Source organism: Gobius niger, assembly GCF_951799975.1.
Source record: "Gobius niger genome assembly, chromosome: 15".
Lineage (NCBI taxonomy): Eukaryota > Metazoa > Chordata > Actinopteri > Gobiiformes > Gobiidae > Gobius > Gobius niger.
The window spans coordinates 18,979,670-18,993,353 of record NC_136866.1 but is presented as its reverse complement, the minus strand read 5'-3'; the positions used below and the strand labels follow the sequence as shown (position 1 = coordinate 18,993,353).

General features: G+C 44.3%; 1 protein-coding gene across 2 annotated transcripts; it reads right to left on the bottom strand.

Moving 5' to 3' along the window:
* Positions 1–261: 261 nt before the first annotated feature.
* Positions 262–13,656, bottom strand: smek1 (SMEK homolog 1, suppressor of mek1 (Dictyostelium)). Of its 2 annotated transcripts, none has more exons than XM_079572368.1 (15): positions 12,630–13,656; positions 11,329–11,384; positions 11,147–11,245; positions 9,216–9,833; positions 8,160–8,237; positions 7,946–8,062; positions 6,308–6,424; positions 6,109–6,240; positions 5,791–5,893; positions 4,564–4,722; positions 2,915–3,084; positions 2,674–2,816; positions 2,080–2,270; positions 1,665–1,870; positions 262–772 (listed from the first exon to the last, which is right to left on the bottom strand). In XM_079572368.1, exons 1-15 carry the CDS (start codon positions 12,769–12,771, stop codon positions 638–640), a joined length of 2,466 nt encoding a protein of 821 aa, XP_079428494.1. In that variant the 5' UTR covers positions 12,772–13,656; the 3' UTR covers positions 262–637. The 2 variants fall into 2 exon arrangements, with proteins under 2 accessions (XP_079428494.1, XP_079428495.1); XM_079572369.1 differs by having other exon boundaries at positions 2,674–2,813.
* Positions 13,657–13,684: the final 28 nt, after the last annotated feature.

The window sequence follows — 13,684 nt, the reverse complement described above, 5'->3', positions numbered from 1 at the left end:
TAAAGATTTGTGATGCAAGAAATGCCATGGGAGGGTTAAGAATCTATCTCTTTCCCTCTTGTTTGTAAACAAAAACAAACAAATCATGTACAGGGCTTTTAAGTGAAATTCCCATTCATTTTCCACATAAATCTTTCCAAAAACATCCAACATTAAATATTTATAAAGCAAATTATTCAACTATACGCGCTGCACTTTGGCATAATTTCAAATGTTCTTCAATTCAATTGCTTTACACTGACAACCTTTTTTTGCCAATCCCTGAAAAGTCTATGGGGAAAAGTGAGTGAGGATTTGAGCCTGAGGTGAGTGCACTGTCGAGCTCCGCGCCATGGCCCTCTCTCCTCCGTGGGAAGCGAGGAGTTGAGGCAGTTTTTCTTTCTTGTGGAAGCAGACTCGGCCCTATAGTCTGTACAAGCGGTGGTTCAGTTTGACTCTCCTGTAACGCGCGTCCTGATTGGCACTTGAAGGATTCGGACAGAGGAGGCTTTGACAGTACTCTCGCCTCTGAAGAGCCGCCCCGCCCCGCCGCTGCTGCTCGTCAGTCCTGGTGGAGGAAGGGAGACGGGCGGGGCCTGGCTTCATTCATTCATGTGTACAAGTGTTGGGGAGTGCGTCAGTCAGTGCTCAGTGGCTTTTAGGACGAGCTCAGTTTGGACTTTTTGGACGGAGGGAGAGCGTCCCCTTGGCCTTTACTGTCCTCGTCTTCATCCTCCTCATCCTCCTCATCGTCGTCGTCGTCGGGGTAGTCCACCAGACCCACCAACCCGCCCTGAGGAGAAACAGACAGTCAGCCCAGGGCTCAAACGCTGAAGACTGTGTTAATACATGTATGTAAGAAAATGCAGTGTTTTGTAACGGTATTATGTATTACACCCAGTGGGGAATCCATACGTGTGTTTAAGTCGTACATTTTCCTTGATGTAGATGCCAGTTTGACATTTTTACTCTGAACAGAATGTGCACATAATTTTTTTGTATTGTGTTCAACCATTTTGAAATGTAAATGTTATTGATTATGGGGTTTGCACATACAAGCTTGTTTGAGCAGTATATAGATGCTCAAAATTAGTTAGGCTGAAGCAACTAAACTAAACTAATAAAGTATTTGGACATAAATGTAATGTAATCCTTCATGCCAGTCATATAGTTTCTTGTGAAACACTTGTATTGTACAGAAACTTTAAAACTAGCCTCTCTTGCAAATGAGACATGGGACCAATCCATATTTATTCAGTGCTCTTCCTTTCTTTTCAATCGATGCCTTTGGTGCCATCTAAGGATGCTCTGGTCCGATACTGGTATCGGATATTGGAGCCGATACTGGAAAAAATACGATATCGAGTATCGGCTACAAAAATCCAATACTGAACTGATACCAGTTTTGGCTCTCACCGCTTTAAAAACACAACTTTCACCAACTAAACCTAAGTGAATATGGTGTATGTGATTTTGAAGCTAAGAACCTGGAGAATCCAATCGTTTAAACCTCCGCAAACATATTTTTGTTCGCCAGGCCAAATGATGTGGCTAGAAAAAGGCATGCTAAAGCTAGCCGGCAACTAATCAAGGCTGGGTCAGAAACTATGACAAAAATACCTAAAGTAGCCTGATAAAATAAAATCTGCCAAGTGTTTGTGTTTTAGTTTATGAAATGTTGTTACCTTTGTAGTGACGGCCGTGGAGGGAGAGCTGCGCGCCCCTGAGCCCGGAGACCCTGGTGAGCCCGGAGAGCCTGGGTTTAGTGAGGCAGATGGAGGACTGGACAGGCTGGACTTAGTGGAGCCAGAGAAGGACAGTTTGAAGCTGGGATTCTGTCGACCCGACAAGGCCGATTTCCCCAACACTTCCTTATCCTCAGAGTCTTTTACTGCAGGGCAAAAAAAACAGGATTACAAGTGTGTTGTTTTCAGAGGACATTATAACATAAAACTAATTGCTACTTTTGCAATTTGTTAACTGGGACCATTGCAAATAAATGATAATATATGAAGCACTAGATGTATTTAACATGTTTGTTTAAATCATTTGTGAAGCTGTTTTTTGTGATGTGAATATTTGAAGATAACTGCGGCCTACCCTTCTTCCTCTCCATGAACTTGCTGATGGGCTCCATGAGGTCCTGCTCCGGCTTCATCTTGTCTGAAGGAGGGACCACGGCCTCTCCGTCCTCCAGGTCGTCCTCGTCTGTGTTGAACCACATCTCCTCTTCGTCCTCCAGCGTCCGTGCGTCCCGCCGGAACCGGTGATTCCTCAGGATCGAGCGCATGCTGCAGGGCACGGAAGGAGGCTTAAAAGCATTCTTTTGGGTATGACGGCAATAGCGTCATCAATTAAAACACTGTCTGAAAGTCGTGCCGCTGTAATGATGGAATACACTGTGGATTATGTAGTTTAAAAATGTCAGTGACAGCTGTGTGTTTCATCTATGACACAATGTAATTAAGGTTGTACAGAGTGGAGGGCAGCTTCAGAAGCAAAATAAACAAGCAAAGTGAATAGAATTACTGCTCGATAACTGTAAATTAAGCGACTCCTTCAGGTGTTTGACAAGAGAACAACATTAGAATTAGTTTAAAAGTTGATTTTGTGGGTTGTGTCTCCTTTAAAGTGGACATCATGCATAATCAGCCTCGGTGTTTTCAAACTTAAAACTGTACGGATGAGTCAGACCTGTCCAGTTTGGGGTTGTCCTGCCGCTCTCGCTGCTGCTCGTATCGAAGCTTCAGTCCCTTAAACGTCTGGACGTAGGAGACGTCTTCAAGTGCCTTCCAGTAGTTTTCCACAATGTGTGCCGTGAGTGACTTGATATCCTCCTTGCACAGAGCACAGAGGAGGCATAAGTCACAGAGAAAGGGATGGTGGTAACATAGGCAGCATTAATCCAAACGGAAGACAGTCAGCTGGTACTTACCACACGCACGTACTCAAACATCTCGATGATGGCCGAGTTGATGAGGTTATAGCGGGAGCCGTTGTTGAGGAAGGCCTTGATGACCGGCTCAAACAGGAAGTTCCTCATAATGTAGCGATTGTAAAACTCGTCCTTCAGACCGATGATCCGCCGCATGAAGCGCAGGGCACCTGTTCACACATTTACCACAGTTTACATTAGCCACCGGCATTGGATAAAGACAACAAATCATTTACAAAGTGGTATCGAACATTAAATTAGATCCAAAATGGGGGGTAGAGATGAGATTTTAAGCCCGAGCCCGGCCGATATTTTACACATTACAGTCGGGTTTGGGTCGGGTTTGTGGTTATACGCAATATAAAATAGAGGAGTCCGGGAGGGAGGTGGTGCAGGGGGCGGGCGCACGTGCTGCTGTGTTGTCACGTTTAAGCAGCATGGTCAGGCTTTGATACCGACGCCACGCAGAGAACATCACCCTTCACTCTTTAAATAAGCAGTTTGGTTCCTGTTACTTTGTAAAAAGTAGCTTTTGTAAATGCATGGAGGAGGAGAGAGAGATGGAAACGAGACGACGGCAAAGAGGAGACAGAGACATTGAGCTGCGGCGCTGGCACATAACCTGCTCCGCGCACATCTCTGGCCTACCCAGGTATGTGCGCTACTGCTGCGTGCACGGCACCGTGTACCTCTCAAACACCGTGCTGTTGATGAATACACTGTGCAGATGTACCTATCTGAGCCTTAAATAAATTAATATTTACTTTGGGTTTGTTTCAGGATCGAACAAACAATTCAAGTTAATTGCTGGGGCTGGGTCGGGTCGGTCTTTATGCCTGCGGGCTCGGGTCAGGCTTGACTTTTTGTGCCCAATCTAACCTCTAGGTGGGGGCACTCACTCTTACGCTTGTGCTTCGGCCATCAAACGCGCCGACAGAGGCCACTGTGATTGAATGGCGCTGAAAAACAGTTGTGCCGCTGTTTTATTAATGCAGTTGACAAAATTACGGCCGTATTTAATGAGAACAATGAGGAACAGGACTTCACGCACAGGCATCGTGCATGAAGCCTCTGTTCATTCATCAGGCATAATCTACAACCATCATGAACAAATATAAGTTCAGATCAAATCAGGTGCATTGAGTTGCCTTGTGTACAAAATGCGTGGTATAAATAAACATGCCTTGCCAAACAGAAAGTTAGCAGGCTGTAGAGTTCTCTGGAGCCGGTCACAGCGGAGAGAGAAGAGAGGAAAAAGAAAAGAAAAAAAGTCTCCGTCTGCATCTTTGTGAAAAAGACGAGTCTCCGCCGTCTTTGGGTTAAAATAAGTTCCCAACACTATTGATCAATGATCACCAACTCCATTCTGCTCTGCACCGGTCACAAACAGGACAGAGAGCACGATGCAACACTCTGCACAGAGACATTCAAATGTGAGCGATTCTGCAGACAAAGGTGCAGGCTGCGCAGCTGTCTGTCCTGGTAGAGGCAGAGGACACTGAATAATGCGGACCGTTGGGTGGGCCACGGACATAACCTACACGTGGCGCCGCCGATGCTCTGAAGAAGCCAGCGCTTCAACAAACAAACTCCTAAATCTAGTTAAAATGATGATGATCAAATGACAGATGCATTTGTTCTCTTCTTACAAAGAGCGAGGAAGGCGTGCTGGGAGGCTGTGAGCACCAGGACTCTCCTCAGGATGTCCTTGTTGATGATGTAGTTCTTGATGTGGTACGTGTGGTGCTCCACACAGAAGGTCAGCAGCTCCAGGATCAAAGCCAGCAGCTGGGAAGTCTGGAAGTCGTCTGAGGAGAGGGCACAGGAGAGGCCGTCAAGACTATTGACAGTGGAAACATCCTGCATTCATGTGTTCAATATATATGTTACGTATATGTCGTGTTTCGGAACTTTAATATTTTGGGTGTATAGAAAGGACACTTTATCAAGAAGGACAGTGTTGGTCTGCGATTCCTTGTTTGGTTGGAACTGTCTGTGATAACACAAGCTTTCATATTTAGCTAAAAGCATGCTAATAAACCAATGGCACTGTAATACAAGCAGTTTAAAGAAGGGATGCATCGATCGAATACTGGTATCGGATATCTGAGCCAATACTGGGGAAAATATGATATCGGGTATGGCTACAAATAACTGACACTGAACCGATCGATACTTGTTTAGGCTCTCGCCGATTTGAAAACCCAACTTTCATCGTCTAAATCTAAGTGAATATGGACCTGCTGTATGTCATTTAGAATTCAATCACTGAGTTAGTTTTAACCTCCACAAATGTATTTTTGATCTTCGCGTAAAATGCCACGGCTAGTAATAGCATTCGAAAGCTAGCGGGAGCATGCTAATGCTAACTGCAACTAATCAAGGCTGGGTCAGACACTATAAAAGACAGACGCCTAATAGTGTGTGTTTGCCAAGTGTGTGTGATTGATCATTTAACAAGTGATCCTTGTTTAATGTTTTTCCATTAGTTTATTAATAGATATAATTGATCTGTAACATCATGACAAGAAAAGACTTTATTGATCTTAAAATTGAGAAAAGAGAACCATTCACTTTTTCACTCAGAGAAAGACACTTTTCAGAAAGTCTCTTGGTAGTGGTTAATATCAGATATCGGCAGATACTCAAACCCCCTGTATCGTTATTGATATCAAAGCAAAACATCTGGATCGGTGCATGTCTAGTCTAAAGAACGGGTTTGATAATAATTGGAAACTTCTGGGTTTTATCCATTTCTCAGCAAAATCACAGAAATATACATCCAAGTGCTTCAGCAGTAAAAGAAGAATGACCCAAGTTAACAGGATTACCTTTAAATCACATGCCCTTGGATAAAACATAAAAGATGTCAGTACCTTTGCTGGGCTTGTCCTCTGTGGTGTTGGCTAAAAGTGGCGCCGACAGAACATGCATACAGTGCTTATAGAAGAAACTCAGGAACTCCGTCTTCTCCGTTTTCTGGATAAAACACAAATTTAGGAAAACAGTTAAATCGTTATGAAAGGATTTGGATCGCATTGAACGTGGCCAAGAAATATTTACACAATTCACACTGTTTGATTTTGAGTGCACTATTATTTCAGTCACATTCATGGCAGTTCTAATGTTTGTGGATCACTGTAAGGCAGTGCATCACAGCAGCGCATGTGTATAGCAGTAGAAGGCAGGCTCACATTGGCCGTCGCCAGCATGTTCTCTGGATCCACCAGCGTCCGCAGCAGCCCCATGAGCTGCACAGCGCCCCCTAGCTCTGGGTCCGTGTCGCAGATCATGTGCTCGATGATGAGGTTGATGAGCAGGATGTCCTGAGGAGACGTTCAGTTCAGTACAGGTCTACAAAACACAAGTGCCATTTACTAAAGAGCCTCTCACGTCATCGTTCTGCTGAGACTCCTGCATCACGAACTCCCGCACCATGGACGGGTTGTACTCCACCAGGTACGAGAAGATGTCTGTAGCTGCCCCGCGCACCTGGACATCATCCATTCCCTGGAAACACACACTGATTACAACTCTGTCTACCACCATCAAGGTGACTGCCCAACACACTACTACTAATACTGTAACCTCTGTGTCAACTGATGCAGTGCAGCTAAATTCAGCAGTGGAAATGGACCAGAAACCACATTCAGGTGTACACAACAGAATGTCAAATTGAATGCTTTTAAATACTAAATATTTAATGCCACAAACAAATCCAGGCATTTATTATTCAAATTTCTTTATTTATGAAGCTATGGCGAAAGCGTTTCATGGATACGTAGGACCTTGGGAAGAGTTGTTTGGGAGCTATGGTGCTAAGAATCACCTCTGGTGAAGACTCAAAGATTACACAGAGATGCACGAGTGGGTTGAAACACAGCTCAGGTCTGTTTTTGATGAGCTAACAACGTTATGACATAGTAAAAAGTTTTCAATATTCAAACCAACAACTGTGATAATAATGAAGAATGTTGAAAATAAAAAGGCTTATCACTCTGTTCTTGCAGATTATGTTTGTTATTGCTCTGCTTTATAGGCAAATATATTGTAGTAAAGATAACGTCTTGACTCCATGTCTTTGTTTGCTTGCGATAACAATATTGCAATATATCAATCAAACACACAACGTTAAATTACTGTAATTTCAGACTATTGAGTGCACTCGAATATAAGCCTCACCAACAAAATGTGTGTACATAGGACCGACTGGTCTGTAAGCCGCAGCTGTTCATACTGTTCCAAGTGCATTCGAAGAGCTGGGAATACAGGACTTTTCTCTTTATGTGCAGTCAAATTTTCCAAGAGAACAGTGGCGTACCTTTTAGGGTTGGGCGATGTCCCCTTAATTGGCTGTTGACGATGTTTACTGTGAATCATCGTGATGGATATTGGGGGTGGGGGTTTGGGGCGCTTGGACTGCGCGTGCTTAGAATTAATGGTATATTTACATACTAACACGTTGTGTCTCTGGCAGGCTATGCATGTGTTCAGACTGCAGGCTGAAATGACCCAATTCCAATTTTTTTTTGCCCCTATGTGACCTGTGTGTGATCTTTGCATTGCGACATCAGTCTGAACAGCCAGGTCACATTTATATGACCTGCACGTCATCGATTCCCTACAAATAGTATTAATTTTGCCGTAAAGTAGACGGGGGCGGACAGGGAAAGTACACGTGCACTTGTTATGATGAACTCTGCACCTGTGAAGCCGCTCAGCTCTGCCTCTCCACGGCTGAAATCCAAAGCGGCACGTTTTTTCGTTCTCTAGCCATCTATCACGATGGATGTTTAGTAAGAACCATAAAAATCTAGAATTTAGCCACATTGTTGTATGAGCCGCAGGGTTCAAATCATGGGTAAAAAGACTAAAAAAGGTTCTAAATCGGGACCAAAACAAGATTTATGTGGAACTAAATTGTAATTTAGTGTATATTTTGCCGTGTTCAGTTTTAGTCATGATTTTTCCAGAGCAAATGAAAGGAAGGGCCCGTTAAAGTAGTAGCAGTAGTAATAGTAGTCCACTCACCAGTATTACTTCTAGTGCGGGTAGAATGCCCATGTTGGATAATGTCTTGAAGAAGGCGTCTCTGTTTTGAGGTTGTAACGTTTGGGAGAAAGCACAGAACTCTTTCAGGAAGTTCACCTACAAAACAAATCCGTACAAATGTTTTCCAGCACCAAGAAGAAGAAACTGCAGATATGGAGGCTTCCGGATGGAAATATAAACCAACGGAATGTACCAGTTCGTGTCTTTTGTCGTCTTCTGTGGCTTCATCAGTCAGCTGTGCAAAAAGGTCTGTCAGAAACTTCTCATCGTCCTGACATTAGAGACAAGAGACAACACGTAAAATGGACGGTTGCGAGTCAAAAACAATCATCTCTCACAGATTGCAACAGTGTAACGTCCAAACATCAAACCAAATCAAACTAACTAATAAATGAATCAAAACTGTACAGAGTAGGGCAGAGCAATACCCTTTTATACACTTTTTCTTGATGTTATGCGATGATCCTTGGTCTCTCTCGTGGTCAACAACAATAAAAAGCATAACACACGTCCAAACACTGGACAGACAGCAAAGTTGAAGTGCCCTGGATAAAGTTTTGGCCGCATCTCTTTTGGACATATCCAAATCGGAGTGAGTAACAAACAGGGACTGTTTCTCTGTTTCTGGATTTTAATCATACTTTTAGGCTCATTAACTACTTTTGTTTTGCTTTAGTCTAATATAAGTCAGCGGAAACATTCCTATGACTAAAATTAAAACAAAAACTTCCATAAGACATCTACAAATGTCCCCTGAACGTATCAAAATGAGCAAAGATGTGGAGTGCAGATTGCAGTTTGAATGGGTTAAAAGGGGCGGCTGACACGGCAGAGCGGCAGCAGTGGAGCCGAGTGATTTACACAACACTGGAGCGTCGCTATGGGGACGGCCGTACACAAACACTGCTGAGTTGACACAGTACAAAAACAAAGGTCACATGGCCATAAAGGACTCCCAAACAAACCAGTCTGATAGGAGCTGGGACACTTACGACTCGTGGAACAGTGATTAAAGCAAACAACACAGGAGTACACCTCACAGACGGGGACTTTAGAGAACATCAACAAAAAAATGACCCTAAGAGTAAAATGTTGGTCATATTGAATTGCTTTTGCCGTATAACGGTCTTTTCTTCACAAAGAAAGCACAGAACATTCAAACCGATTTTGGCACTTGCATCACAACATGAAGACTTCAGTCTGCTGTGTTATAAAGCCATTTTAAGGACACGGTGGTTGCACGTCTCACCTGAAGCATGCCCACAATCTCCACCTTGTTGAAGAAGATGAAGGAGTGCAGCGTGGACAGCATGTTCTCCTCAAACACGGAGGGCGTGGGCAGCACCATGTCCTGGATATACTGCACGCGGTATGTCTGGTGAATCTTCTGCCGGAGCTCGGGGTCCGAGATGGGGATGACCTCTTTGAAGCGTGCCGTTTTGGTGAGGAACTCCCGGTGCCGCCGCGGCTGTGGGAGTGCCGGGTCGAACTCCAGGCAGCCGATGACGTCCATGATGCACTCCTCAGAGAACATGACCTCGAACAGGGCCGTGCGGTTCAGGAGGAAGATGCCCTTAATAATTTCGTACAAGTGGTGGAGTCCCTCTCTGTTCTCCAGGTCCTCGCACACGCGGAACAGCTCCAGGATTTTGCGGATGTAGTTGTCGTTCTCCACGGCCAGAGCCAGTTTCTCTCGCCGCAACGGCGAGGGCAGCGACGAGGCCACCAGCTCCGCCAGATCCTCCAGCCGGCTCAGCTCACAGGGCGGCAGCTCCAGACCCGGTGAGGACATGTCATCAAAGCGCTCCTCCTCAGACTCATCCACCACGTCCTGAGTGATCTCCACTGACGGGTCCTTGCCCTGCACCTGGAACAGCGGCCAGGGAGATATGAAGAGATTAGAGAGAAAACTCATTCATCATCAAGGCTAAACTGGAAATCACACGGCTAAAGTTATGTAAGTAAGAACAACTGTGAAGTAATAGTCTTCTCTTAAATGCTATTAGGATTTGTACAGTGGGAACCAGATATTTACATAAACGATATAAAGACACATTTGCATTTTTTTTCTCGGTGTCTGACATGAAACCAGAATTAACTTAAATTCTAAATGATTTCTATTTGCTAAATGCCAGAAGAATGAGATTGTTTTGCTTTTTTTTTTGTTACTTTCTACAAAGTCGGAAGTTACACTAAAGGGCGTTTTCACACAGGCTTTAAGACTAAACAGCTGCTCCGACTGCGGCTGAAACAGGTGGTCTCGGAGCAGCCTGAGCCGCTCTCTGCGTCGGAGCGGGTGTGGTGTGAATGTGGCCGACCTCTGGTGAACTATTCTCGCTTTGATGCCTCTTTTTTGCACGAAAAAACAATGACAACGCGCTGCCTGAGGAAGTTTGGATTACTGCTCTGAGGCAAAATGGATCAACTTTAAATTATCAGGTACGCCTCTTTTCCATCTTTCTATTCCTGCTGCGTGCGTGCCGGTGTCGGCACATTGACAGGTTGATGCTCGTTGTCATGGGAATAAGTTCGTTGAACAGCTGATCATTGTTACGTGGCTGATGTTGTGATATTTTGTGTGAACACGGACTTTACTAACTTTGGAGTAAATGCAGTTGGAGCTAAGGCAGTCTTGAGGCGAAACTACAAGGCGCTCCAACATGTGTGAAAACAGCCTAAGATTACTATATATTTGGGAAAGCCCAGATGACGATGTCATGTCCTTGGGAGGACAAGTCTGGTTCATCCGTGGGTGCAATTTCAAGACACCTGAAGGTGCCTTGTTCATTGGTTCAAACAATTATATGCAATATTAAAAAAATGGAAATGTCCAGCCATCATACAGATCAGAAAGAAGGCGGGTTCTGTGTCCCAGAGATGAACGTGCTGTGTCTGAAATGTGAATATCAACCCAAGAACAAATGCAAAAGACCTGGCGAAGATGCTGAAACAAGCGCTGTACATGGCTGAGAGGGCACTCTGCCAGGAAGAAGCCCTTACTGCAAAAGAAACTTCAAAAAGCAAATGCATACATGAAAAGTCCTGATGTCAATCCAATTGAAAATGTATGGGCAGAGCTGTGAAGGCATGTGCATGGAAGATGGCCTACAAATCACAACTTTCATATTTGTCCTAATAACTGCACATTTGTCCCCTTTATAAAAACATACAAACATTTACCTGACAGATCTTCTCCCAGATCTCATCACAGCCAGCTTTCTCCTGGAAGCTCAGTGCCAAGTCATAGTTTTCTGCCTCTGACCACACTATCAAAGTGTCCTGAACGACACACAACAGGACGTTAGTATTTATTTATCTGAGCAACCAGTCCACTGTGGGTCAGTGTGTCCACCGTCACTCACCTGCTGTTTCTGGTAGGCTGTGTTCGGGTTGATCTTGGACTCCAGAAGCAGAGACCCTGATGGATGAGAGACAATGTTAAGTACAGTAACAGTAATTATCTACACACTCACTGGAACCATGTTACTGCAGGGCTACATAATGAACATAACTGCACCATTCACTCACTCACAAACCACATAGGCAGGGTCTTGCTCGAGTACACAATAACAGTATGCACTCTTCTACGCGCTGGATTTGAGCCTACAACATTTGGATGACTAAGTTAGTGCCATTAGTCGGAAATAGCAATTTAGCAGTTCCATTGGGTACGCTGGTTTGTATCAAAACAAGTTTCTTGTGACTGAGGTGGACAATAAGCACAACACAGCCATTAAGGCCTTTGTCCCGACTCACTCTTATGCCATGTTATTGGAGTCTTGTGACATTTGTTTTATAATATCAATATTACATGTGTGTCAAATATACAGTGTTCTCTAAGCTGCTCCAAAGTGGTTTGGAAAATGATACATCTTTTGCTTTTTCAACCTCAGTAGACATTACAATTTCAATTTAGTGTTTTAAGGGATTAACAGCAGGGCTTGCAGACCAGGTCCTATTAGTACATCATTTTATCTGTATCTTATCTGCTCAATAAGTTTGAATTTAATGTCCAATGACCATTGTATTTGCAAATACATGCACTTTATCTCAGTCACCACCTCTATAACTTTACACTGTTCTAATTCGATTATATTTTTGGCTTTGACTTTTTTTTTTTTTTTTTTTTTAAGTTATTAAGTTATTTATTCATTAACCTACCACCTGCCGTCCCCCGATCAGAGGGAGAGGGATAGGGTTAGGTTTAGGGTCAGGGCCAGTTAGCCAGGAACAGTTAGGAACAGCAAATGTGATGTATGTTGCGTTTCACTCACAGATCTTACACGTTATTAAAAACGAGAAGGTCTTGGCTTTCAAAAGGTATCACAATGGCATTGAAGGCTGTGAGCTCTCCCGTTAGTACAATTCAGGATTTATATTTGCATAATTGGAGAAACTAACTAACCCTAAACTGCAAATAACAGGTTAAGAAATCTTTATTTTACTTCTTTGATTGCATGGGTCTATAAGTGCCTGAAACAAGTTAATTTCTTCATTGAGATAAATAAAGCCTTAACAAATAAACAAAGTCCCTTTATGTAACGAAATTTTTTCATTTTTCAATTAGAAAAGCTGTTCACACTATACCCTCATCAGTGAATTATAGATATTACAAACAGTAGCAACAATCCATCAGCCCAATAGCCTCCTGATGTGTACTGACCATCACTCTCGGCTCGCACCAGCAGAGACGTGCCCCTCAGCCGCTCCACGTAGCCCGATGAGACATGGCCGGTGCCGCGGTCGTCCCACTGTCGGTCCTCGTTCAGGGTGTACACCTTGACCCTCCGCCGAGTGTCCGTCATCCTGGCAAACTGTGGCAGCGGCCCGTGGCCTCTCCTGCACCCCCGCAACTTGTGCCGTACGTGCGTTTTGGCCAACAGCGCCAAAACTTGTGTCCACTCAGCCTTTGGTTTCACTCTGCTTGCAGTCCACTTTGTGATTAGAGGAGAACTCAGATAACACTGTCCCGTGAGTAACCTTACGGGATATTGGACATGTTGCACAAGTTTGGTTTCAACCTCATTGTGCCAAGCAACAATACGACTAATTTACAATGGAGAGGGTATGTACATTAACCTGCGTCTCAGCAGACTAAAGCTGACAGACATAACACTGTTTTAGGTGACGGTTAAACACGGTGTACGCGTAGACGACTGTATACGGCTGCAGCAAACCAAAACACTGCAGTTTACCGATCAGTACACTGTGTACGCTCAAGGCAACGATAGCGATGCGCCTGTGTAGCAAGTGCGCTAACTGCTTTCACCCCACATTTCCAGCACTAAAGACAACATTCACAACAGTATGACCACAACCGTGGACCGATAACATTATTTGACAATAGCGGACAGGCAGCAGCGCGTTTACCCTGAACCAGAATGCCTTCTTGTGGCTAATTAATGCGGCTGCTAGTTAGCGTTAGCTGCTATTTCTCCCCCAGTGTTCCGCCATGTTCTGGCTCGGGGCCGCGGAGAGACTGCTCTCTCCCTAATGGTATTCATGCATTTCCGAAACAATGCAAACCGTCAAACTCGGGTGTCGGGTTCACTTGAACGCTACGCTTTACATAATAACGCTACCTGCCATTCATCAACACAGTCTTGTTAGATAAGAGCTAACTGTGTCCCCGTGAGTACTACGCCATCTTGGGTCCCCTCAGAGCCAGTACGGGGTTTCCGCACAACAACCACAAGGCGGACCGTCACCTTTAAAGAA

Bases quoted from the DNA above. Each gene is read 5' to 3' on its own strand.
- smek1 (XM_079572368.1), bottom strand. From the start codon at position 12,771: ATGACGGACACTCGGCGGAGGGTCAAGGTGTACACCCTGAACGAGGAC. The intron at 11,246-11,328 runs GTGAGTGACGGT...TGTGTCGTTCAG, and splicing joins CAGCCTACCAGAAACAGCAG to GACACTTTGATAGTGTGGTC. The intron at 3,085-4,563 runs GTAAGAAGAGAA...ATGTGTGAACAG, and splicing joins GCACGCCTTCCTCGCTCTTT to GTGCCCTGCGCTTCATGCGG.